Source organism: Corapipo altera, unplaced genomic scaffold, assembly GCF_003945725.1.
Source record: "Corapipo altera isolate COAL_440 unplaced genomic scaffold, ASM394572v1 61411, whole genome shotgun sequence".
Classification (NCBI taxonomy): domain Eukaryota; kingdom Metazoa; phylum Chordata; class Aves; order Passeriformes; family Pipridae; genus Corapipo; species Corapipo altera.
This window is the reverse complement of record NW_020884875.1, coordinates 5,013,547-5,037,371: the sequence shown is the minus strand read 5'-3', so window position 1 is coordinate 5,037,371 and position 23,825 is coordinate 5,013,547. Positions and strand designations below refer to the sequence as shown.

Genomic DNA, 23,825 nt, shown 5'->3' with positions numbered 1-23,825 from the left:
GTCTGACAAGTAGCAAATTTGACACATGTAAATTTGTTTCAGTGATTTTTTTTCTGTAATGCTATGTTCTGTTCTCCCAAAAGTACTGAAGAGGAGGAGGGAATTGAAGGTAGCCTCAAACTGCTGTGAATGGAGATGTAAATAAAAGTATTTATAGGCAAAAGGAAGATTTGCAGCTCTGCATTTTGTGTGATATTTACAGGAGCGTATACCTATGCAACCTGTTTTAGGTGTGTATTAAACTGCACATAACTCAAAATCTTCCCTCCAGCTTCCAAGGGGTACTGTTGGCACTACTACAAATCCTTAATGGTGTTGACATGGTCTGTTCTGTTCCGTGGCATTTATTTATATGATATTTAAAAAATATCAAAATGAAAGCTCTTTAAAATTACAGGTAATTGAATAAACCTGCCCTGTAGTAATGCTGAATTATTGAGATTTTTAATTGCAACGTCTTGTCATTTTTCTGTAAGGAGAGTTTGAGTTTTTTTTCCTGTTATAAAGCAATTCAAGCCTACATTTGATTGAACATTATCTTCTCTAACAGGTGGTGTGATTGTATTGTGGTGTGTTTTGTTTTGGTTTTTTTTCCCTAGGTTATTTGTAAACTGGATGCTTTAGTCACATCACAGGACTCAGCCTAGTCCCGTAGGTTCATTGCTGAGGAAAACAAATCATAGGCTCTTGCCTGTGTCTGAGGAAGCTCCTACACTGAACACTACATTTTAGCAAACATTTCACGTAGCATGTTTCCAAGGTCTAATGTGGATTGTTATGTTTTTCTGATGGTTTTGAGATTATTTTATTTTTATTTTTTTAATCTTAGTTTAGGCATAAAGTGATGGAGAAACAGCCGTATGGTGCAAAGCTATTAGAGAAACACATGATATTAGGTTTACAAACCTAAATGCTTATTTACTACTATTGTTTGCTAGGATGTTTTGAGTACCATTTAAGTTCCTGGTTTTGACTCATCAGTCTTCTGAGAACCTGAGGATGTTTAATGGCTGCACATTACATTCTGCATTGCCAGAGAGCTCAGAATTTTAAACTTAGTGTCCTAGAAACGTTTGGAATAGATGAAAAAGTTAATTCATAGGATAATCTGTGCTAGACTGCACCTTGAAAAACAACTGCTTGCTTTTTAAGACTGAATTTGTCGTGCCATAATGTGTGGATCACTATTTATAGTCCAGTGTTTCCCACCCAGGATAACTCCACAGCATACTACTTAGTACTCTGAGGAAAGAAGCTGAGAGCAGACTATGCTCTCTGGATATGAAGAGTTAAGGCAAAAGAATATCAGGTTATTTGTCTTGTAGAGATTGTGATTTCCAGCTGCTGATAACTTATTGATGCCAAGAATTATTTTTCAAGTGCATTTGCCAGAAAAATGGTTTAAAATGGCACCCTGAGGTACAAGCTTTAACTGTCTTTTTTTTTTTTGTCTGCTTAGTGCAAATAATTCTCATTCTTAAAACTCAAGCTGTGATTTCCTCAGAATTGAAGTGTAAGCAATTTCAGAGCAGGTCATTAGAATAATGGAAGATCCTAAAGAAAATACCAAATTTTGTTGCACATTGTACCTTGGCTCTTATAACTATGCCATGGCGACTGGCCAGAGCCAGAGAGAAAAAGACTACTATACTTCAGTGGTGTTGGTTTGGGGACAGTTGATGTGGAGCAACAAAGCTGAGCTGCTAAAGAAACAGAACCAAAGAGACAGGAGTGTAAGGTCAACAAATCAACATACTCCTTTTCTGGCTTCAGTGTCCCAGGTAGGGTTCCATGACCTGCTTTCTTCCATGTGCCTGGATACAAGAGGTCAAATGCTCTGCAGTTCACCTCGCAGTTTTTCTGTTTAGAATGACTACGATTACAAAGATAGACTCAGGTTCTGGCAGTGATGTGATTGAAAAGTAGCTGACTGATGCTTAGAGTAAATAAGACAGATGTTATGTTGCTAGGAAAAAAAATACCTTCAAAGAGCTGATCATGGTCTTGGCCTTTAAGTTCATTGAAAATGATTCTCTACTAGTTTTTAAAGTAATGTGATCCTTCAGATGCCTGCAACACTGCTGTGTGTGGCTATGTAAATAGTGTCCCTCTGGCAGCTTGCTTTACTTGGTTCTGATGTAGACAGCTGTTGGGAAAGACTGGGACATCTAACAGATGCTGTACAATTCTTTAGAAGTACAGTTGGCAGATATTTGTGTGGTACAGAAACATAGACCTAGCTTTCAATGCAATCCCTCTTCTGTTTGTATAATATTAATCTTCAGAGGTTGATAAAAAAATGAAACATCTGTTCTATTTGTGCATTGTTACTTTGAGTCTGGTTAAACTAAGAGAGAAATTAAGCAAAGTCTTGACTATTAAACCCATGGCCATTTGCCTCTAAGTAGTCAAGTCTGTAGGCCTCCTGCAGAAAAAAAAGAGGTTAGACGTGACTGATATTCTCTGTAAACAAAACTCTGTGTGTCTGTGTTCACAATGTTTGTTAGGTGCCTAAATTGGGGTGGGTGCAGATATTGAAACAAAGTGCTTAAGGTTCCAGTGTGGCTGGTACAAAGACGACAGTAACTCCGTGAAGTGAGGTTTGAATACTCTTGAGTTGGACCTAAAGTATATGGTGCAAATTCCTTTTTAGACATTTATGACTTCACCTTTGTTTATAATGTATAAATTAAGTGAATGTTTTAAGTATCATATCAGTGTTATGGTCATTATGTTGCATTAAAAACTCATTATATATCTACATGTTTCTCAGAAATTTTGTGTCATTTTGTTTCACTGAAAGGTAGAGTTTTATTATTTTTATCTGTGTATACATGAAAGTTCACTTGTCCCTGTCTGAAAGCAAGAAAAGTGTCTGTAAAAGATACCTTCATTATATTTCTGCAAGTCATTGTCTGGCAGACATGTCAAGTTTTCCACTAGACTGTTGCTGCTGCTGCTGTTCACTGTTTAGCATTTGTCCCCATGAGTGTAGTGCCAGATTCAGACATACAAAGAATAGCCCATATCCAAATCATAGTTTAGATAGTTTGACAGCTGTCAAATACAATTTTTTTTTTCCTACCTCAATGCTACAACATATGCTGCTCTCCAGGGGAGACAAAAGCTTTCTGTTGATAACCTTATTGCTTGGCTTCTGTTGAGATGGCTGAGTGCTGCTGAACTGTGTCCTAAAAATTACTGTGGCATATCAGCCTGTACAGTCACTCATGTGTCTGCTGTTGGGCTCTTCAGAATCCTTAGTGTGGTTGACAGAGCAAAAGTAGTTGAAGTGAATGCCTTTGCGTGTTGTCATCATAGCTCCTCATTCACTATTCAACTCACTATTGTATCATCGTTCTCCCCATTAAGTATCTAATTACTTTAATAGGCTTTCCTGACACCTTTTTTCCCCAATTATGAAGTGGTTGCCTGATGGTTTGGAGATGAACTGGAAGACCTTATCATGCTCACAAATGAACAACTGCCATGACAGAAGCTTCAGGTTATGGCGGGGAGCTGCAGGGCTGAGTAAAAAAGAATGGGCAAAGGTTTAGGTATTAGTGCCAAGATATTTCAGTGAGAAGGTGAAGGATTAGACTGTGTGGTACTAGAAGCATGGTACCTCTGCCAGTACTTATTAATGGAGCAGAAGCTTTAGGGGAAGAAAGCTACATTGAGTCAAGTTCCTTCCTTACTCAAACAAGATTGATTTGACATTTGTGTGTGTGTGTTTGATTGCTGATTGCCTTTTTTTCTTTTTTATTCTTTTAATGATGATTAGGAGAAAAGATTTAGTTGATTGTTTTGATCATTCCAAGTAGATTGGTTATTTTTAGTTATAAGTGTTAAATTTATTAAATTATTCTTATTTTAATTAATTCTTATTATTGTCTTGGAAGGAGCTGACAACATCAGGAAATACTGGAGTCGTTATTACCAAGGATCCCAGGGGGTAATATTTGTATTAGACAGTGCCTCCTCTGAAGATGATCTAGAAACTGCTAGAAATGAACTGCATTCTGCTCTCCAGCACCCACAGTTATGTACTTTGCCATTTCTAATACTGGCCAATCATCAAGACAAGCCAGCAGCTCGCTCCGTACAAGAGGTATGTTAATGTGGCAGCATCTTGCCCATTTGTATTTACTATCTGCACACCACTAACCCACTATTACTTATTACTATTATTACGCTATTACTTACTGCTTATGACATGCTAGTTAAGGACTGGCCTCAATTTCTCTTTACTGCAAGTACACAGACCAAGAGCAGTCCCTAATTACTTAGTACAATGCACTCTATACAGGCTTAGTTCTTCTGGAAAAAATATACCTGGATACAAACAGATATTCTTCTTTCACCATATTTTGCTTAAGGGTGAAAAGATGTTTTCTAAACTACTCTTATGAAAAGCTGCTGGGACAGTGATTTTTTTTTTTAGCTTGTGTTTTTATTTGCTATTAGTTTTAATTTTGCACTATTCCATTACTCCATTCTTTTCAACTGCTTAAAGCAATAGATGGCAGCCATAGGTTGTCTTTTTTATGTAAAAGCTTTTTCTGAATTGCTGTGCACTGATGTGAGAGCAGAGTTGCAATTCCTGTTCTGAAGTCCTTAACTAGTTCTGATTTTCCTCTTCTAAGGAGTAATGTTTTTGTCTAATTTCTAGCTACCACATAGTAAATTATGTAATTGTTGTATTCAGTGTACTTTTTGCTCTTTATATGCTGAAAAATTCATCTTGTCTACATTTCTATCATGTCACATACATTGAAGAAATGCTGAAAGTTACTGATTCTCTATGAGAAGCTCTACTTATTCTTCTGAAGTTGTAGGAAGAAGTTAAAATTTGGTTGTGTCGTTCTGTTCATAAATGTCATTTAAAGGACTCTTATTCAAGACTGTATGTGAAATCTGTTTGTTCTGTCAGTGCAACAGAGTGAAAACAATTTCAGCACTTTACAGTATTGTTGCTTTATACCTAAATTTGATTCTTTCTTGCAGGAACTTCTTTGTCTAAAATACAAAGTTTCGGACTTTAAACTCAGAACAAACTGATCTGTAGAATAGCTGCTATTATTACAGTAGAGTTGAACATACTGTCTTTACTGCTTTATTGCTACCTATACCTCCTTTCTTAGCCAAAAGAAATTAAGCATATTATATGTTTAAAAATGCTGTAAATGGAGTGATGGTTTTCATATGAAAAGAAGAGATTAAGTGAAAGCTATATAAACTACACTGTAGAATATTTTATTAATTTTTTGGTCCTTTCCTCCAAGAATCCGTGCTTAGGAAAAACAAAAAAAAGGAATATGAATTTAGTATATCTAAAGTTACATAAAAAGGTAAACTAAAATGAGGCAGGGATAGAATCTACAAGTCCTACATCTTATTTATATAAAAACAGACTGAGAAAGAAGTAATAAATATTTAAAGGAAACGTAATATGGATTTTGATGTATCAATTTAATAATTTGGCCTGATCTATTGTATAGCATAAAAGGAAAGTGTGTATACCTAAACCTTCCACTTAAAAAATTATAATATCCTGAGACACAACTGATTTCATTTTATCATCTAAATACACTCTATGCATTTTGGCTTTAACTTTTTCACATAGAGCAATACGGATTACTATTTCCATCAACAAAAATGCTGGTTTTCCCCATGAATAAAGTATTTTTTATTTTACTATATTTTTCATTTTTAAAATGGCCAAATTTGGTTCTATGTTAATAATAAGTATAATTTAAGAAATGTTCTTTGTCCAGTTTAATAAGAATAGAGAATACAATGCCAGTTGGTTTGTTTTACAGGAAATTATGCAAGTAACTCTCCCATTTTATAGCTGAGCCTCTATGGAGAGACTTTTGGGCCTGAACTGAATTTTTTGCCTTTTTAGAGTTAGCATTTCTTTTCTTTTATCTGCAGTATCCTGATTTTCACCTCATTCTTCATTACCAGTTGCTTGATACCTCAGTAGTGGAGTAGGTATCTATATGCTTATAATAGCATTTAAATAGGTTTCTACTGCATGCTTTAAAAAAAATAAAAATCTTACAGTGTATTACTATAGCATTGCTACTGTGAGTGTATATGAAATGCTGCACACAAGAATTCTGTTAAATGTGCACAGCTTATGTGTATTTTCAGGAAAAACAAGCAAACAACCCTGTATCAGTATTTGTCTTTGAAATTCTTCAGTTAAGAATAGTGGAAAACAAAATTAAAATTAAAAAAAAGGAGAATGTCAAAAAGTTGTTACATTGTCCCAGAAAAAAATGATGTCCTGTATTTGCTGTATATACGAAGTGGAAGCCTTACTGGGTCATTTTTACCAACATTAAAATGGAAATTTCTTGCTTTCCTAAAGGCTTTGTTGTACTGTTGTCCTCACTACTGAGATGTGAAATGAAAGTAAAATGTTGAATCGTAAGATGATTCCTTAAATCAAAACCAGCATATATAAGTATTTAACAAAAGTACTATGTTGAGCATTGAGTTGAGCATTATTAGACATTTTTGCTTAACTAAGTCCATTAATTATAGATATTTCCTTGCTTTTTTATGTGTCAGAAGGCAGATGAATCACAGTTGAAGTTTAAAAGTATGTATGCATTATTTTCAGCAACAAATTGCCTTTCTTTAATGGATATGAAAGGACTCCTTGGGGTATAATTAAGGCAAATGTCTGAGTTAAGTGGTGCATAATAGGAAGTGTAGAAAAATATTTATGTACAACAAAAATTCTTCACAAAACTGTAAAAGGGCCAAGCAGTTTCTGCAACAGATGTTAGTTATATTTATTGTTGGGAAGCGCAGTTGCTTCAGTTTTTCGAAATGTTGTATTTTATTTAATGTGTTTTTTTCCATGCATTGCTTAGGTAAAAGTGATATTGTAGAAGTAACATGCTGTAAAGAATAAGCAATGTCATGAATAGTTCAATTCACAGCTATAAGATCTATTTGCAAAAATATCCAAATAACTTATTTTATTTATGACATGTAATTTAACAGAATTCATTTTGCAGAATATACTTCATATTATTGAAGTGACCAGGGAAAATTACAGGAGAAGCCAAGTTAAAATACTAATCAGACAATGTAATACTTTTTTCCTGAGTTCAATTGCGGGTTGGCTGTTTCCTACTTATTTTGGGTTTAAAATGAAATCAAGAAAGTAAACTTGACATTTTATTGTAGAAACTAAAAATGACAATGTCTCCCTTATTTGTCTTATGTAACTTCTATGGTGTTCATTCCATCTTCCTGTGTCAAAAATATTTGTAAGTTGTTTTGTTTTTCCTGTGACAGTAGCACATATTTAGATGTTTTCAGATATCTCCTAAGTGATTTCAACTGAGCCATGCTGAAATAAAGACTGTATATTAACCAGACTATAAAGCTCATTCAGACATATTTGATTAAATACGTTTGCTACAAAATAACCTTGGTTTACATTAAAATCACAATAATGAAGAATTAATCATATGTAAATCAGTACTGACTGTAGTTTTGGAAACCTTTTGAAATAGTAAATAAAAATAGTTACAAGTGAAAAAAAAATTTGGTTACTCAGCATGTGGGAACATGGTGGCATATCAGTTTGGTCATGGTTTCCAAAATACTGGGTGCAATTCTGAAGCAGTACCAAATGGTATATTCTTTTAAATAAGTATCTTGCTGATGGAGTGTACTTTTGCCTTTTCATCACAAAAGTACTTTTGATTATAGAAGCTGGTTTTGATTAGTCAGATTTCTTTACAGGCTTAAAATGTTGCAGGAGATTGATGGTGATAAAAGCACTTTAAATTGGTTTGCAAGGGAACAGCCGCATTACTGCTTATTGTGATTATCAGCTTGTTGATTTTTATTTTGGAATGTGTGCTACTTTGTGTAATGGTGTCAGAAGCTAGATATAGCAGTGCATTCTTGCGACTTGAAGCAGTGTGAAAACTGAGAGTCACTTTACTCCCAGGTCAGAATGATATTTAAGAGCTGCAGGTACCATACATTGAAAGTTTTCCATAGCCACTGTGTTTTAGGAGTAGGCTGTGCTGAGGACTTGTCTGAATCTGTTGAGGACTTCTGGAAGCCATATAGGATTGGCCAAAGGAGAAACCAAATTAAACTAGATTTTCCAGTTCAGTAGTGAAGCAGCTACATGTTCAGCAGCATGATGTTTTTGGGGAGTTTCTTTTTTTGTATTTAAGGCTGTTTTTAAAATTGCAGTTGCACTGGATGATCATTGTAGGTCTGTTCCAATTGAACTTTTCTAAGATAATCTATGTGAAGACGTTCATAGGGTATAAACTTTTGGTGGGTTTTCCTTTAGTCATCCAAAAATACAGGCAATTAATAAATTTCTTTCATATATGTAAATTGGTGACCACTAGTAGCAGGAGAAATCATTGAAGATGTGTTCTAAATTTTCATTAAAAAATACTAGAACTTTTTAATATAGACTTACTAGAGAACAATGAATCAAAAGTCTTCTCAGTCTATTCTAAGGTTATATTGTTTTAAATATTGTTGTCAGGAAAAAATAATTTGGAAACCTTATGCTGATCTTGAATGCTGTCTTTTTGCTTGCATACAAGATATTACTTAAAAGTTGAATTGATGGGTGTGTGAAACTCCACTGGAGAATCATTCCCATTTTCCTGTTTGATAGAGCAAGATTAAAAAATATCTTTGAATTACAAATGGTATTTTCAAAAGCAATTGTAAGAGGTTCATTGCATATTCATATAGATTGTGATGCATTTATCTATTTGTGGATATTTCAAGACATATGGGTTTTGAATTGTGGACAGTGCTTAACTGGATTTTCTTCTAGGAGGATAGTGGAGGGTGACTCTCCTTATGAAAAGAGCCATTTTAGGGATGTAAGGATATTATCTATTACTCTGTCAGTTTATTCTCTGTTGTTTATGTCTAGAAATAATTTTGTAGATAAACAATGTCTTCTTGAAGTGTTAAGTATCTTAAAGTTAAATAACCATTGCAAGAGAATGTTCAAGTTTGCCAGCATCTGCAGAGGCTCTTACTGGTCCTGAGGATCTGGAGTACTTTAGAAACTGGACTTTCTAGGGTCTGCCAATAGTCTTAAGTTGGCTGCATATGGTAGCTTAGATTCAGGACGTAATCACTTCTTTATATTTCAGTGTCTTCGTACTATTTTTCCATAGTTCATGCCTTTTGTAGTTTCTGATAATTAGGGGGAAATGGTTTCCTTTTGGAAACCCTTTCAATGTACCAGTTATAGATGTCATTACTAGCAGTCTGAAAAACTGCACTGAGCAGTGACACTTCAGGAGGTTTAGCTTCAGAGAGTATGCAGTATCTCAGCTAGCAGTTCTGAGCAGATATTTTCTCCAGCAGCAAGTACTACAAAAACTTAGCCCAAACCCAAGAGTGAAAAAGTCAAGACTCTCAAATTAGTTCACCTATCTGAATTCTCAAAGACCAGCTGTTGCAAATCTGTGTACTTTATGGCAGGGACATCCATAACAAAGTTAAATCGGGGGCAGATTTTTGGTTCCTGGAGAAACTGTTTCTAAGATGATTTATCTTCACATTACTGCAGTAAATAGCCAAAATGTAGGTTCCTAGCCTGTTTTGAGATCATAGTGACCTTAATGACCTTAATATTTGCAATCCCCTCACTGCAAATACTTCTTCTCATCCAAGGTGTATCCCCTGATATTTGAAGATTGTTTTGGAGCTGGACTCTGCTATTTTGAGTATTGGCTGCTTCCTTCACAACTGTGGCCTTTGAGGGAACAGAGGAGTTATTTGTCAGACTTCAGTTATGAGCACATTTGCAGAAGAAGGGAATATTATTAACCTAGTGTTTAGAAAATATTAGTTTTACCATGTTTAGAACAATGCAGAAATAACTCCTATTTGCATGTGTCATATGAACTCCCATTCTGATTAAAGAATTTCTTCAGACCTGTTAGGAAGATGATTTTATATAAAAAGATCTGAAAATAAAAATAATGTATATAAAATGCAATATAAAAAGATGAGCAATTTAAATAAAAAGCTAGATGTGAACAGCAAAACAATTTTTGTACAGTTGCAAGACTAAATCCAAACAGCAGTGTTTTTCTTTACATGAGTTTGTGCTTCAGTTATGTTTTACAATAAACAAAGGTATAAAAGATAAAATCTTCAGTATATTTGCATTAGATAAAAAGATGAATTTGTATTGATGATTTGGAGTGACCTTCCTGAAGATACAGAAACAAATGCTTGAGCACACCTGCAAATGTGCATATATTACACAACATACAAAAAGCTGAAGAATACGAGTAGAGTAACTAAGACACAGGAGTGGAAGTACTGTCCACATAGACCAGTTTCACAACATAAAACTGTCTCTAGAGAAGTAAATCTCCTGAATGGCCCTTGCAGCGTATGATGCTTGGTACAGTTCTGCAAAAAAAGCTGTGTGTCTTGGGGTAGATTTTGAAGAGTATTGTTGTATATAGTTTCAAGCTTCGGTAACTTGTTACAGAACTTTTGGGGTCTTCAAATGGTTGTTTTATATGTATATAGATTGTGTGTACTTAAGAGTGTTTCTTTTATTAGCAGTTTTGATTTATATGCTGACCTCTTTGCCTTTCCCATCTTTCAGGAGTCTAACCGCTTGTATGACCATGTGATGAGCTGGTTTGGGCATAAAAATTACTTAACTACTGTCTTTCCTCATGGTCTTATTTTTAAACAGACTCAGATGACAAGATAATTGGATAAGTTATTGTACAGGCACAAACAAGAGGTGGGATAAAGGTGAGAAATTGGTACCAGTGCAGAAGTTTGAAAGTGTGGAACTCTAAAACCCAGGGAGATGTTGACCTTTCTATGTATTACCTTACTTCTCATGTTTTTTTTTCTTATCCCACTGCAGTAAACTACAGTAGAGAAAGGAAATGCTGAGAAATAATTTTTCCCTCTTATTTAACAGTGAATTTTCTAGAGTAGATGTGCAGTTACGTTTACTGGACTTCAGAGAGAGGTAGGAAAGAAGCATTTATTTTCACTATGTGCTTTGAAAATTCAGTGTCTTTGTTGTCTTCCAAGCCAAGAAAGAAGAAAGAAAATGTCATTCAAACAGAAGGAGTTGACTTCACTTGCAGAACTAAAGACAATAGTAAAGCATAGTCTGTAAAGGTAGAGCATAGTCTCTATAAGTAAAAAGTGAAATTTATGAGAGAAACTTCAAAATGCTTTCAGAAACAAAAATCTGCATTCTTATTTAGTAAATGTTTTTCATAAATATTTGTATACTTACAAATGCTTTTATGTTATTCAGTAAAGACTGCTGGAGCTAAGAAGAGCACAGCTTTTTACAGTTCTTTCTGAAACCTTTTTTGCTTGGTCAAAATATTCTGGGCTTTAGCAGAGAATTAAATGAAATCCTCAGGCCTTTGTTGGAGACAAATCTGACCAGAGAATCATTATGATCCTTTTGGGCCTCTATGTCTATGATACTGCTGTTCAGAGGAATTCCTGAATGCTCAAAAATTTGATTACTGTTAGTGACATTTTGCATGAGCAAGAGAAGATGTATTTCTTTCAGAATTAATAACTATTTCAAATGGAACAAAATAGTGGCCATATAACTGCTTTCTAAATATAACTCTACCATTTTTATAAAAAAGGTCTCAGGTTCTGCTAAAAAAGAATGGAAAAGTATTTAGTAACGTATTGGATCAAGTTTGTGAAAACTCTACTATTGTAAAAGTGATTTAGTATGTGTTTTTTTTCTCAGATATCCTTCTTATATATATTAGAACGAATACTTGAGTTCAAGAATACAAGCTGCTGCTTTTTAAAACATGAGGACATATTCTTCTGTTTTATTTTTGTCCTTAGTGCTAAAATAATTTTGCTGATTAAATGGAAGTTAAATATATTGTGAACCTTGGAAGAGGCTCGTTTTGTGTAGTTGAACTATTTTCTACATAATTTATATTTGATACTCAGTATAACAGGAGTAAATTTAAAAAAGTGTTTTTCAAGTTGATTGTGATCATATAATCTTCATTACATTAGAGTAGGTATGCAGTGCATGAAATTAATTTCTGGCCACAGTCCATTCTGCAGGAATTAGATACTCACACACATGGGAAATCATGACGAGCATCTTTATTGGTCATGTCAGTGAGGTTCAACAAAAAACACAACAGGAGAAAATCTATCAATTTTCTATCCATGTGGGTATTTAAAGTTGGATTTTAATTATGTGCCACAAAAGTAGAACATTTTCAACTGCATGTGCACTACACGGAATTGAAGCAACATAGATTAATATTGTCTGCAATTAGCAGCGTCCTGAAGAACTTGCTGGGAACATGTCTATGCAGAGTTTCTTAAAACCTGCATCAAACAGAAGGTGCTCAGAGTTCAGCTTGGGTATGGAATGCTTTCTGTTCCTCTTCAAACTCAGCATTTCTGAAGATGCTCTCAAGAATTTCTCTTGGGAATGAGCTGCAGCATAAGGGAAAGCTAAACTGAAAATTGGTGAATCATTGGCCCATCAGAGGCTGAATCTGCTTTAGCTATGTGAACATAAAATTCCTATGAGCATGAACAAACCATGCATCTCATGGCATATATGTAATATTTCTTGAAACAATGACGTGTTTCCAAGTGACAGGATAGGGAAAGGATCATCTTTGCTTCAGTGTTCTAAATGCATGTTACTGGGACAGTGCTTCAATTGTCAAAGGTCAAGAAGGAAATACTACTATTATAAGATGAGATTAAATTCCTTCCTATCTGTTCTCAGTTTTGACCTTTATTTTTTGGTTTGGTTTGAGTCTTTTTGTGCAGGGGTGGGTGTGGTTTGGGTTTTTGTGTTTGTTTGGTTTTTTTTTTATCCCAGGATTCTTTCAAGCCATTATGCTTCTGGAAAAATCCTGGGTGCTCTGTGAGTGTGATGGAAACCAACAATAAGATTATTATGAGCTTGATTGTTGGACAGGACATTGTAATTTTTGAAAATGGGATGAACTGGTGATGACTAACAGAGGGAATGGAAGGGGGCTGGTGACAAGCCTCATGCATCTCTTTTCCTGTTACTTCCCAAGACTTTACTGGCAGTAAGGCTAAAGAGTTGAGTAGAAAGCAGTCTGGGGTTCAAACGAAGAATGGAATGGAGTTTTTCAAATTCAAAAGTGTTGAAGGGTCCCACAATTCAGGGAGGATGAGGATGGAGTACTGCTGAATTCTTCCTTAAAGCAGTCCCTTGGAGGCCTTCTTCTGTAGGGAGGGAGGCTGAGAACAGTGTACATTACTTCTTCAAAAACCACTTCTGTTCAGTGTATAATGACATTTGGTTCAAAAAGAGGAAACTGTTCTCCTATACACTTCTTGCAGTGATTCAGCAGCAGATGCAAACATACTCCTGAAGAAACATGAATTATCCACTCTGGCATCTGGGAACAATCGTCTTCATAAGACTGGAAGCAGGGTTTTGAATATAACGACATTATTCTAATGATGATTTGTTGATACTGCAGCATATCATTAGTCATGCTGGAATCTTTATACCCATAAATGTTTTCTCAAAATAGTTTAAATGTTTAGAAAATCTATTACAACAGTCTGACATGAAACAGTAACTTGTTCTGCTAAAATCTGAACAACCTGGAAGTTAGTCTAGAAAGGAATTTTGTGAAGGATCATACAAATAAGATAGATAATGTATTTAAAAAAAAGCAAAACTTGAGCAATTTTTTTGCTTGAAAACATATTCCTGCATTACTCAGATTGACACACATCATCCCTATATTTTTTCCTACTGTTTGCAAGAATAGAGTATTAACAGTGTAACTGAATAATCCATGGTTATGCATGCACAAAATTTCTCAACATCTTTACTTTTTCTGACCTTCTATGTTATATTTAGTTGTTCAGATTCTGCTTAGATGCAGAGTTGCAAGAGTCAGAAAACCTTTGCTGTTTTAATACTCTCTTAAAAGTAAAGACTCAATATTTATATGTAGACCTCTTTAAAGTTAATGCACACTGTTCAAGTATTAGTACACTGTGCAGGGCATATAGCAAACTGATTAAATAAACAAACAACAAAAAGCCCAATCTGCATTAGTGAATGAGCTTTTTATTAAAAGGCTGTTTAGCTCATCCACGTGTAACCATAGAGAGGGATAATTGGGATTACCGCATATATTGTTATATATTCATTAAAATTGCTTTATTTATTTAAAATTAAGTTGTCCCATCTGTCTCTCTGTCAATACAAGCTTATTCTGTAAACTTTCTTCAATATTTTTTCTTAATGTATTATCACAGCATTTACAGTCTAATTTTGGTTTTTATGTTACTCTGGTAATAAATGCTAGAAAAAAGTTTACTGAAATTATATGAAACATTTGAGTTTTTTAAGGATTTCTTGCCTTTGGTTTCCTATAGCTTTGTTCTGTTGCAATAATGCTTTAAGAGCAGACCATATATTAACTAGAAATCTACTGCTAAGTATTCTGCTCCAATTTAGTTACCTTTGTTCCTCATTCCGAATTATACCTTTACTCATGTAAATAAGAATAAGAGAGTGAAATTTGAGTTACTCTCTAGTGCAGAAAAATAAATCTTTTCAGAGATGTAAACACAAAGATGCTTTGTCACCAGTATTAGAGGAAACATTCATGTCCCTTTAGCTGCAACAGCGTCTTCATTAGTGACACAATGTATGTTTGTTGTTTTAAAAATACATAACTCTTTTGAATAAGCAGAGTCATGCATGTGATGAGATATCTGTAGTCTGTGTGTACACAGAACCTTGTTAAACAGTCAGTACTCTTCATTGAGTAATTTGGTCTGTTGTGTGTATCAAAATTTATTACTTATAGATGAAGTTATTACTGCGTTTTAAAATATTTTTATTTGTTTTGGACTTTTCTGGTTTTGTAGTTGTTATTAATAAATTGCTCTATGTTCCTAAAAGATGAGCAGAGGCTACAGAAATGGTACTGCACATTCCTGAAGTATTGCTCATGCCTGCACATCTGTCCAGAAAAGTTCAAACTATGTAGTTTTAATTGACTACCATTTTTGGGGACATGCTACCTGTATCATTTCTAGTGAAGTTCAGAATACATAATTTGTTTAAATAAAGTCATAAGTGAATGAAAATTGATTTTTACTCATTTTGGAATAGTTAAATATTTATGTGATGGAGAGAAAATCTTCAATACTCTCCATTATTATTCCTCTTGCTAATTTTCTTAGAGTAAGTTTGAGTTTTATTGAAACCTGTCTCTTAGCACTTGAAAACTACTCCTATAAAATCTTCTGAAAGACAAGTTATACCATTTTAAAGCCAAAATGGAGTGTTGTTAAAGGGCGAGAAAAAGCTTAGTATCTTTCTATTCTGATTTATTATACAGAAGGCTGTTTTTTTACAAAAAAGGGCTTTTTTTTTTTCTTTTTTTCCCTCCACTATTCTCAGTCTCTTTTGATCATTGATCTGGTTGACCCCACGCTCAGGGGTTTTTTCTTCATTTGACATGGACAGATTTTTGAAGTATAGCTCTCCTTTGGGAACCTCAGGCAGTTCCACTTGACTAACCTGTGATCTAATGAGCAGTAATGCAGGGTTACAGTGACCATTTTGTTTGCTTTGAGGGAGGATGGCTAGACAGAGAGTGGGAGAGAGGCGGTGTCTGTGGAGAAAAAAGATGCAGGGTGATCGAACAGTGTGAAAAAGACTTGTTAGCCCACATTAGTGTGCCTGATTTACTTCACAACAGGTCGGGAAAGGCCAAAGGCAGGGTTGTCATTAAATTGCAAAGTTGAAAATCCTGGTATTCAAAAGCATTCAAATTTCTGAAAGTTGTAAATTAGAAAGTTTGTGGTTCATGTTGAATTTACCAGAAAGATATACAGAAGTACCAGCTTCTCTAAAACATGAATGGTACACTATAAAATCATGCTGTAAATAAAAAGAAAACCAGCTTTTTAAAGTACTTTCATGGTTGACTGTTTTACAATGAGACTGGGTGCGAAAGAAAGGCCAAACACTAACAAGGTCGTTGCACTTTCTTTATGAGCCCTGGGGACCCCTTAATTATGTACCCGTGCTGCTTATTTTGAGATCTGTAGAGTGTATGTGTATGCATGTTTGTATAATATATAATTTTTATTTGTATTTATTAAATACGCATATGTATATACACATATGCATATATGTGTAAAAATAAAATTTTAGCATAAGTTGCCCAGGAATGTAGATATTGAATCTTCTACAGCATGTTATGATTTTTTTTTCTCATATCCTTTATTGTGTCTCTTGGAGTGAACATTAATCTTCATGCCATTGGTCTTGAAATAGGCATAGATTTATTTTAAATTTACACTTACAAATGTAGACACCAAAAAAAAAAAGTCCTGAAGAGTTATTTTTCCTAATACTAAAGATTTCTTCTGAACACTTCACTGGACTTGACAGCCTGCTGCTTTGCAATTGCAAAAACAGAAAATTTAAGCTATCTGCTTCTTAATTTATGTTCATTCTCCCACTTGACAGTGGCCTGAATCTCCGTGATTTGAAGACTACAACTACCGTACAGAATATCATTTTAAGCTATAGCACTGGTAGCCTTTAACTCATAGCAAACTCTTGTCATTGCTATTTCTGATCTGGCTGCCTGTAGTAAAAATCGAAGTGCAGCCTTTTAGCTATATTATCATTGTGCATTGTAGCAGTAGGTAATAAAAAAAATGGGTCTTCTTAGGGCTGTTTTTTTCTGTCTGCTACCAGAAGTTTCACTAATAGCTGGCTTTCAAAAATCAGATTTTCACAATTGTCGTAGAACTGTGTTAACTTTTAGCTTGTACTGCATGAACAGAGGTTGTTGTCTTGATCCTCTGGTGGTGTTGTGTAAAATTAAACATCTGAGAATAGCTGACCATATTTAAGAGTATGTTTCTTACCTGACTTCAGGAACTGTGCTCCCACTGATCATTCAAATAATTTCATTGACATTAAAGGACTGTCTCTTGGTCGAAAGGAAGAAAAGACAATAGGATGTCAGGCTTCAATATTTGCATTGAACATTAACTTTTTGTTTTAACTTGTATTGGATTATGTATTAAGTTGTGGTGTCAGATTATTTTTATGTTTATCTTTGTTGTCTTTTGTTTGCAGTGAACATATGTTATAGTTTTACCTCCTAATAAACTGAAGTTTAAGCGTCAGTTGAATGTGGGAAACAAAGTACATTTTTTATACATAGTGCTGCATTTCTCAATTAACTTCCCAGTGTGTCACTCCTGCTTTTAACACATTGTAAAATTCACTTATTATTAGAATTTTGATATAGAACTAATTTATTTTGAAACAGTGTAGTGCTCAAAGTGGCTTAGTTATTACTATTCTCAAAGACTAGTCTCAAAAAAGTTTGCTATTGTGTGTATGCTTCCATTTTTCGATTATTTTAACTGATGTTTAGTTGCAGCAACTTGGTGGAGGTACATTCTAGGAAACTCTGCACTCAGCTAGCTTTCTCTGTAGCTTTAGGTCATGTTAGTCAATGGAAATTTATTAGGGCATAAAATGATGTGAAAATGTTTAACAAATCAGAATACTGAATCAAGGCACATTTAAGCCTTACTACTGTTCTCTTTCCATTGACTTCCTCCATTCCCTAAATAACATTGTCTATTCAGTCTCTATGCACTCTTTATTAGCTCTTCTATTTGATTTAATTATTCAGTTACTCAGTGTGTCTGAATTAAGTCATCTCCGCCAATCTGCTTATTACAAAGCATTTGATCAGTGAGAAGAGACTAATGTCATCTTGCTGGTCTAATTTTTGAGGGTGTGTGTTTAGGAATAAAGACACTGGAACAGTGTTTCAAAACTGGCTTAAAACAAAAGTCAGTAGAAGAGTAGATTACTGATACTGCCAGTCACAGGCATTGGAAGAGTAAATATTACTCATCTGAAGAGTAAGGAAATTTTTATATGTTCTTGTTAGCTTTCCTTAAGATGTGAATAGTTTTTGCAACTTGGTGTCTGGAAACACTTTTAAAAAACACAGCAGGTTTGCTGCCACATAAGTTGTTCTCACATAAACTTGCCAGGTATTATGTGAAAAGATTATGTTCTTTTTTGATGGTAATATTGTTGCTTGGTTCAGAAATACAGCTCATAGAAGAAGAGGGGATACGCCAAGTGCAGCCTTTTGGAAAAATTTTCTTTCGGTTCATAACTGCATTTTAAGAAAACCTTTCCTGTAAGACAGAGATGTTAACTTTTAATGTCGGTACTAAAGTGCAACATTGGAAGTTTTTTCTTTTTATCTGTATGTCGTGATATATGACTTCCAACAAAACCTTCTTTCAGGTCAAACTACAGTTCCCATGGGTTATGAACTATAAAGTTTAGCAAAACAGGAGAAGCAAAATATAAAAGTACTTACAGGTGCTCTTTTTCTAAAGAAAATGGATGTGCCTTCTTACATTTCTCTGAAGTCATTATTTTATCCCTGCACTATATTTGACAGTATAACTCTCAAACTGTTCTAAACTGGGAATGCAGTAGCTAATATGTTGCATAAAAATGGAGTGTTATACTATGCCAATGGGCTCTGACAATTCAGTTTTTAGTATCTGTAAAATGGGCTTAAAATGTTCCCCAGATGTATTTGGCTTTCTCTCCTTTTGGAAGTCATTCCTTCTGCGCAATAGGAAAAAAATTTGCTTAGGAAAATTCATTTGCTTAAAATGAATTCAATAATGCCACCCTTTCCCTGCATAAATAAAAAGGTGGGGGTGGTAATACTATGTCTGGGAAAGGAAGCAAAAATGCGTGCTTGGATATCCCATTGCCAGCTGTTGTAGGGAGTGTGCTTGCGAGCAGTTTCTGGCAAGCTTATTCCTTCCAAATCCTCTCCAAACTTGCCAGGCATTTAAAAAGTCTTTTGCCTATTAGTCACCTTTCACTTACTTGTAGCATTAGAAGGAATGTTTATTGACTGAAGAACTGCCTGTTTTGAAATCAGGAGCATTGAATTAATTTTTTTGTTTTGTTACATGTTGGTTTGTTGATATTTACTTGACAGCAGAGTTTAGTTAAGAATATGGCTGTTAGTTAACCAAACTGGGTCAAAACTTAAAGGCTCTGCTCTCGTGGGAAATAAGGCCCAGGGTTTGGCTGATATTTTTTGTGCATGTAGAAGGCATCAGACTGTCAATCCTTGCCCCTGTGCAGAGGGATGGATGCTTCAGAAGTGAACTGCATTCAAAGGATGGCAAAGTACCATCTCCATTTTTGGCAGAACCTGACTGAGAGATAATTTAAAAATCTACTCTGTCTAGCAGTAGGGCATATGGGTTGTTTCTCTGTTAATTTGGTTCAGTCATGATCTGGTGTTTCAGTCCTTTTCTGTGTACTATCGATCAGCACGTGCATTGCTCTGAATCTCCCTAAGGTGTTTGAAGACAAAACAAGTAGCATATGTATCTGTGCCCTAAAGCAGAGGCAATTCAGGCAGAGAGAGGCTGAAGGGAGAAATCAGATATAATGAGATGAGAAACTTGACTCTTGTCGCAGCTTAAGTCTGGATGGCTAAGGGAGACTAGAAATCTAGCTTCTTGGATACAAAATATTTTGCAAAACTGACCTTCTCAGAAGTTTCAGGTCCATAATTGTGTTTCTGTTCTTTCTGCTCCATTTGCTTCTCAGAGTTACAAAATCTGAATTAAAGAGGGACCACAGTTATTAATTGTCACACCAGAGACAACTGAAGTTACATCTGTGACTACACTGCACCTTCCTTCAGGGTTTTTTGACAGAAGGCTGTCTGGTCTTTTTCGTGCATGTTGCTACCTGTACTTACATGTTTAGCTGAAATAGTAGTGTAGTATTGGAGCATACCAGTCTTTTAATGTATTTGCTTGTCATCTCTGAGGTAAGAAAACAGCCTGCTATTCATTTTGCAGTAATTTAAGCACTAGTAGGCTATCAGCTACAATGATGAAGCTACTGGCCTTTCAATTACTGGTGATCTGATGAGAGTTTGAAGCAGGAATTTAGAGCTTAATGCAAAATTTTGGACAAACAGAACAGGTAACGAGACTGTGGTGTCCCAGCTGGTGCTATTGCTCTAATAGTTGAATATTTCTATTTTATTTCATTTCCAACATGGCTGTGATTCAGCCAATGACACAGTGCTTTTATGCATAAACCATGATATGCAAAAAGAACCGTGGTATCAGTCATTGTAACTGTGGTCACAGAGAGTCCTGCACCGTACATGTGTTGCTGTTATGGTCACGGTATTATTGTCTTCTCTGACTGAGAAGTTATGCAAATCATATAAACAATAAAGTAGTGTGATGAGCTCCTGTTCTGGAGGCTTTACTGTTATTTCAGCTTATGCATTCTGAAAAGTACAGTTTTAAGTATTCTGAGAACCTGCAGTGAGTAATTGGAAATGCTTGAGAATGCAGTGTGTATTGTGATCAGGCAATGAGGGAAGAATTGACCTACCCCGCTCAGGATTATCAGTCAGTGACTCACTATGTTAGTTGACTTTCCTGGTTCTGACCAGGACAGGATTGATTTTTGTAGTAACCAGAAGGGGACATTTTTAGTGTACTTATATAGCTGTATGTCAGTTTATAACCTGTTTTCAGCAATAGCTGCAAATTAATTGAAGGAGATATTGCTTTGAGTCTTGAACATTGTGTCATTCAAAACCTTTCTTGACCATTTGAAAAAGATTTTGATTTCTTTTATATCAGTTTGAATTCTCTTTTATTGTAATAATTGGAAATAAATATAGTGAGTTCTGAAGTTGCATTCCTGGGTTATGTGAAGCATATATATAGCATCTCTTAATTAGTTATCTGTTATAAAGAAATTACTCTGCATGCTTTATTCATTTCAGTATGTACCAGTCAGTTTTACTATCTTCCTATTAAAGATGTCTGTCCTAGAAACAGTTGTTGTTCTGTGAGGGTAATGTGTTTTGAGATCTATGATGATTTAATACTGTCTGTGTGATCACTTTTCTTCTGGTTAATTCAGCTATGGTGTTAAGAATGCGGAAAATAATCTATACTGAACTGGTCATTTTGCTGTTATATACCTTGAAGGCCATAATTGTCTTTACCTTTTAAATTTAAAATTCTCTGTTACTGTTTAGGTTATTTCAGTTGTTTCCATTTCTTTTGCTTGACTTTATGTTCTTAATGGAGTATTAATTCATCTTGTGTGCAAAAAGAAATTGTTTCTATTTGGAAGTATTTCAGAATTACTAAATCAGACTCCAGGGGCTATTTTTCAGACTATAAGCATTAATATGCAGAATGTAATTGCTAATAGATAATAACTCTTAAATTTTTCTTAATATGCAAAAAGTAGTCTCAGCTGGTTTGTGCAGTGGAATTATTTGCAAGCTTTAATAAAATTCTGAATATTCCTAGGGATGAGAAGAAAGCTTTGAATCTGAATTCCAGTTCTCTTTTTTGGAACTTAAATGTTGCTTCATCAGTTACTTTGTTCTTAATTTAGGCTGATGACCCTCTTCAGAAGGCAGTTTTGTGCAGATTGCTATGAAGTATTACTACTTGAAAAGTGTGGCAACCCTGTACCTATTAAAGGAATTTGCTATTTGAGATCCACAAAAGACTCACCAACAAACTGGTGTAGTTCTATAGAAATGTGGGAAAAATCTACCAGAAGTCCTGCAAAACACCACAGGATTACACAAATATAGCATCTTTCATCTGACTGCACTCTGGACAACTGCCCTCCCTTTATGACAGCGATAGATTTAATCAGGACTATCAGTCTCACAACCTCTATCAAAGTTTTCTCTCTTGCATATTCAGACACTGTTAGATGGATTCTTTGTGCAGTGCACAGAAATAGAGAATAGTTTTCTTATCTGCAGCTTTTGTTGCTGGGACAGATGAGATTACTCATCACCATGATTTTTATATTTATCTTACTTGAAAACACTCTGAAAGTCTAAATTTCTGCTCATAAGAGAGAAATTGAAGTCTGTTCTTGTTGAATGGGCTATTGAAAGTAGTTGTCTTTCAAAAAGAGTTTGGTTATGTCACCTTATAATTTAAAACCTTTCTGATTTTACATTGGATTTCTAGATATCATAGGGAGGGGGTCTTCAAGATCATCTAGTTCCAATCCTTCTGCTGTGGGCAGGAGTGCCAGCCACTAAATCTGGTTGCTCAGGGCCCCCTCCAACCTGGCCTAATCTACTCTTTTAGTAGTATACTTGCTGTTCCTACGGAGGAAGAGTTATGTGTACCACTGTCATAACCTCTCTGTTCATGAGCTTTCAGACAATTGAGGAAAATTTCCAAACTAAAACTTTATCATCATAATTTTCTATGCCAACCCTTCTAACAACCCCATTCTACTTCTTTGAATTGTGTGCTGGGCACTGGATCCTGCAAGGTTTTCCTGTGCTGTGGCACTATATTTTAAGACCATATCAGATTTTTTGTATTTCATAGCAGTAGGAAAATATTATTTACACATAGAATCTCAAGTTTTGTTCTGGAAGGGCGAAACTACATGTCTCTTGTAGTCTGTCTCTAGCAGGCTATTGTTAGAAAATACAAGGCTTGTTGTTTGTCATGGAGTAATAAGCTTCTGCTTGCCTTTGTAGACCTGAGTATTTCATCTGAAGTTTAACAGACAGATAACAAAGGAGAAGAGATGAAGAGAAGAAAAACAAACTGGAGTCCTAGAAAATTCATTTTCTTTCTCTTTTCCCCACATGAAACTACTTTTGCAGGAAAAAAAAAACAACTGACAGACAGGGTGTGCCAGCTAATGTCATCAAGCATTGAGTGGGAAGAAGAATATTAAAAAGCAGAAAATTAGAGCTGTGCTTGCCTGTTTGACTCCCCAAAAGAATTGAAATTGTCAGCATTTGGGACTCCTTGTCAGAGGCTGAGAGCTTCACCTGTCTGTGGTGCTCTGCAAATCTGTTCTGGTGACCATCATCCCTCAGAAATGTGTGTCTGAGAGCAATTAGAATTTTACTAAAGAATAGTGAAAAAAAATTAAGTACGTGTATGTCATGTAGTTACTGAATTCTTTAAAGATAAAACAAAGGCCACCACAGAAGCAAATTAAAGCCCCTGGGAGCCGACATGGTTATTGAAAGAGCTGCCCTGCCATAGAAACCTGCTTTCTTATTGTCATTCATTTTGGTCTCTGAAAAGGAATTTATGATCAAAGTTTTGTTTGAGCACAATGTAATGGCACAGTTAAGCGCTCAGATTAGATTTTGGCGAAGTTAGACAGGGATTCAGGTATTTTTTTTTCTTTCTTTTGTTTTCTGGGACTCATCTTCTACTGAGGAAAGTGTTTTGCCTGTAAAATGTTTAGACCTTGAAAAAAGAAAAATCCATTTACAATATATTTCTTGAATTATGTTAGATCTATGTTTCTTGTTTTATATCTGCTACTACTGTTTCATGATGAAGTCCAATCTAGAGTATCTTTTGTGGATGTTGTAAATGAAAAAACATAAATGAAATAAAACCTGTGTATATTTAAATTTTTGTTTATAAGATGCTTCTGTGTACAAAGTTTCCACCTTGATGACTCTAGCAAATGCCCACTGTCCACCTTTTCAGTTGCTGTTTTCAGAAAACTTACATTTTTAACAAATAGAATACCATAATATAATTCTTTTGGAGCATACAAGGTAGTGACCCATTCTTTCATTGGATAAAATGAAACATACAGTTTACTCTAATCTGGGGGGGACTTTTTAGGGAGAGAAATTAGGATGAGA

General features: G+C 35.0%; 1 protein-coding gene across 4 annotated transcripts in view; it reads left to right on the top strand.

Annotated features, from left to right (window-relative positions):
• Nucleotides 1-23,825, top strand: part of ARL15 (ADP ribosylation factor like GTPase 15) — a 276,210-nt gene that overhangs the window by 130,676 nt on the left and 121,709 nt on the right. For all 4 annotated transcript variants that reach the window (XM_027635361.1, XM_027635363.1, XM_027635362.1 and 1 more), the window contains one exon: nucleotides 3,903-4,111. In XM_027635361.1, the coding sequence (XP_027491162.1) occupies nucleotides 3,903-4,111 (209 nt within the window). The remainder of the gene's footprint in view (nucleotides 1-3,902; nucleotides 4,112-23,825) is intronic.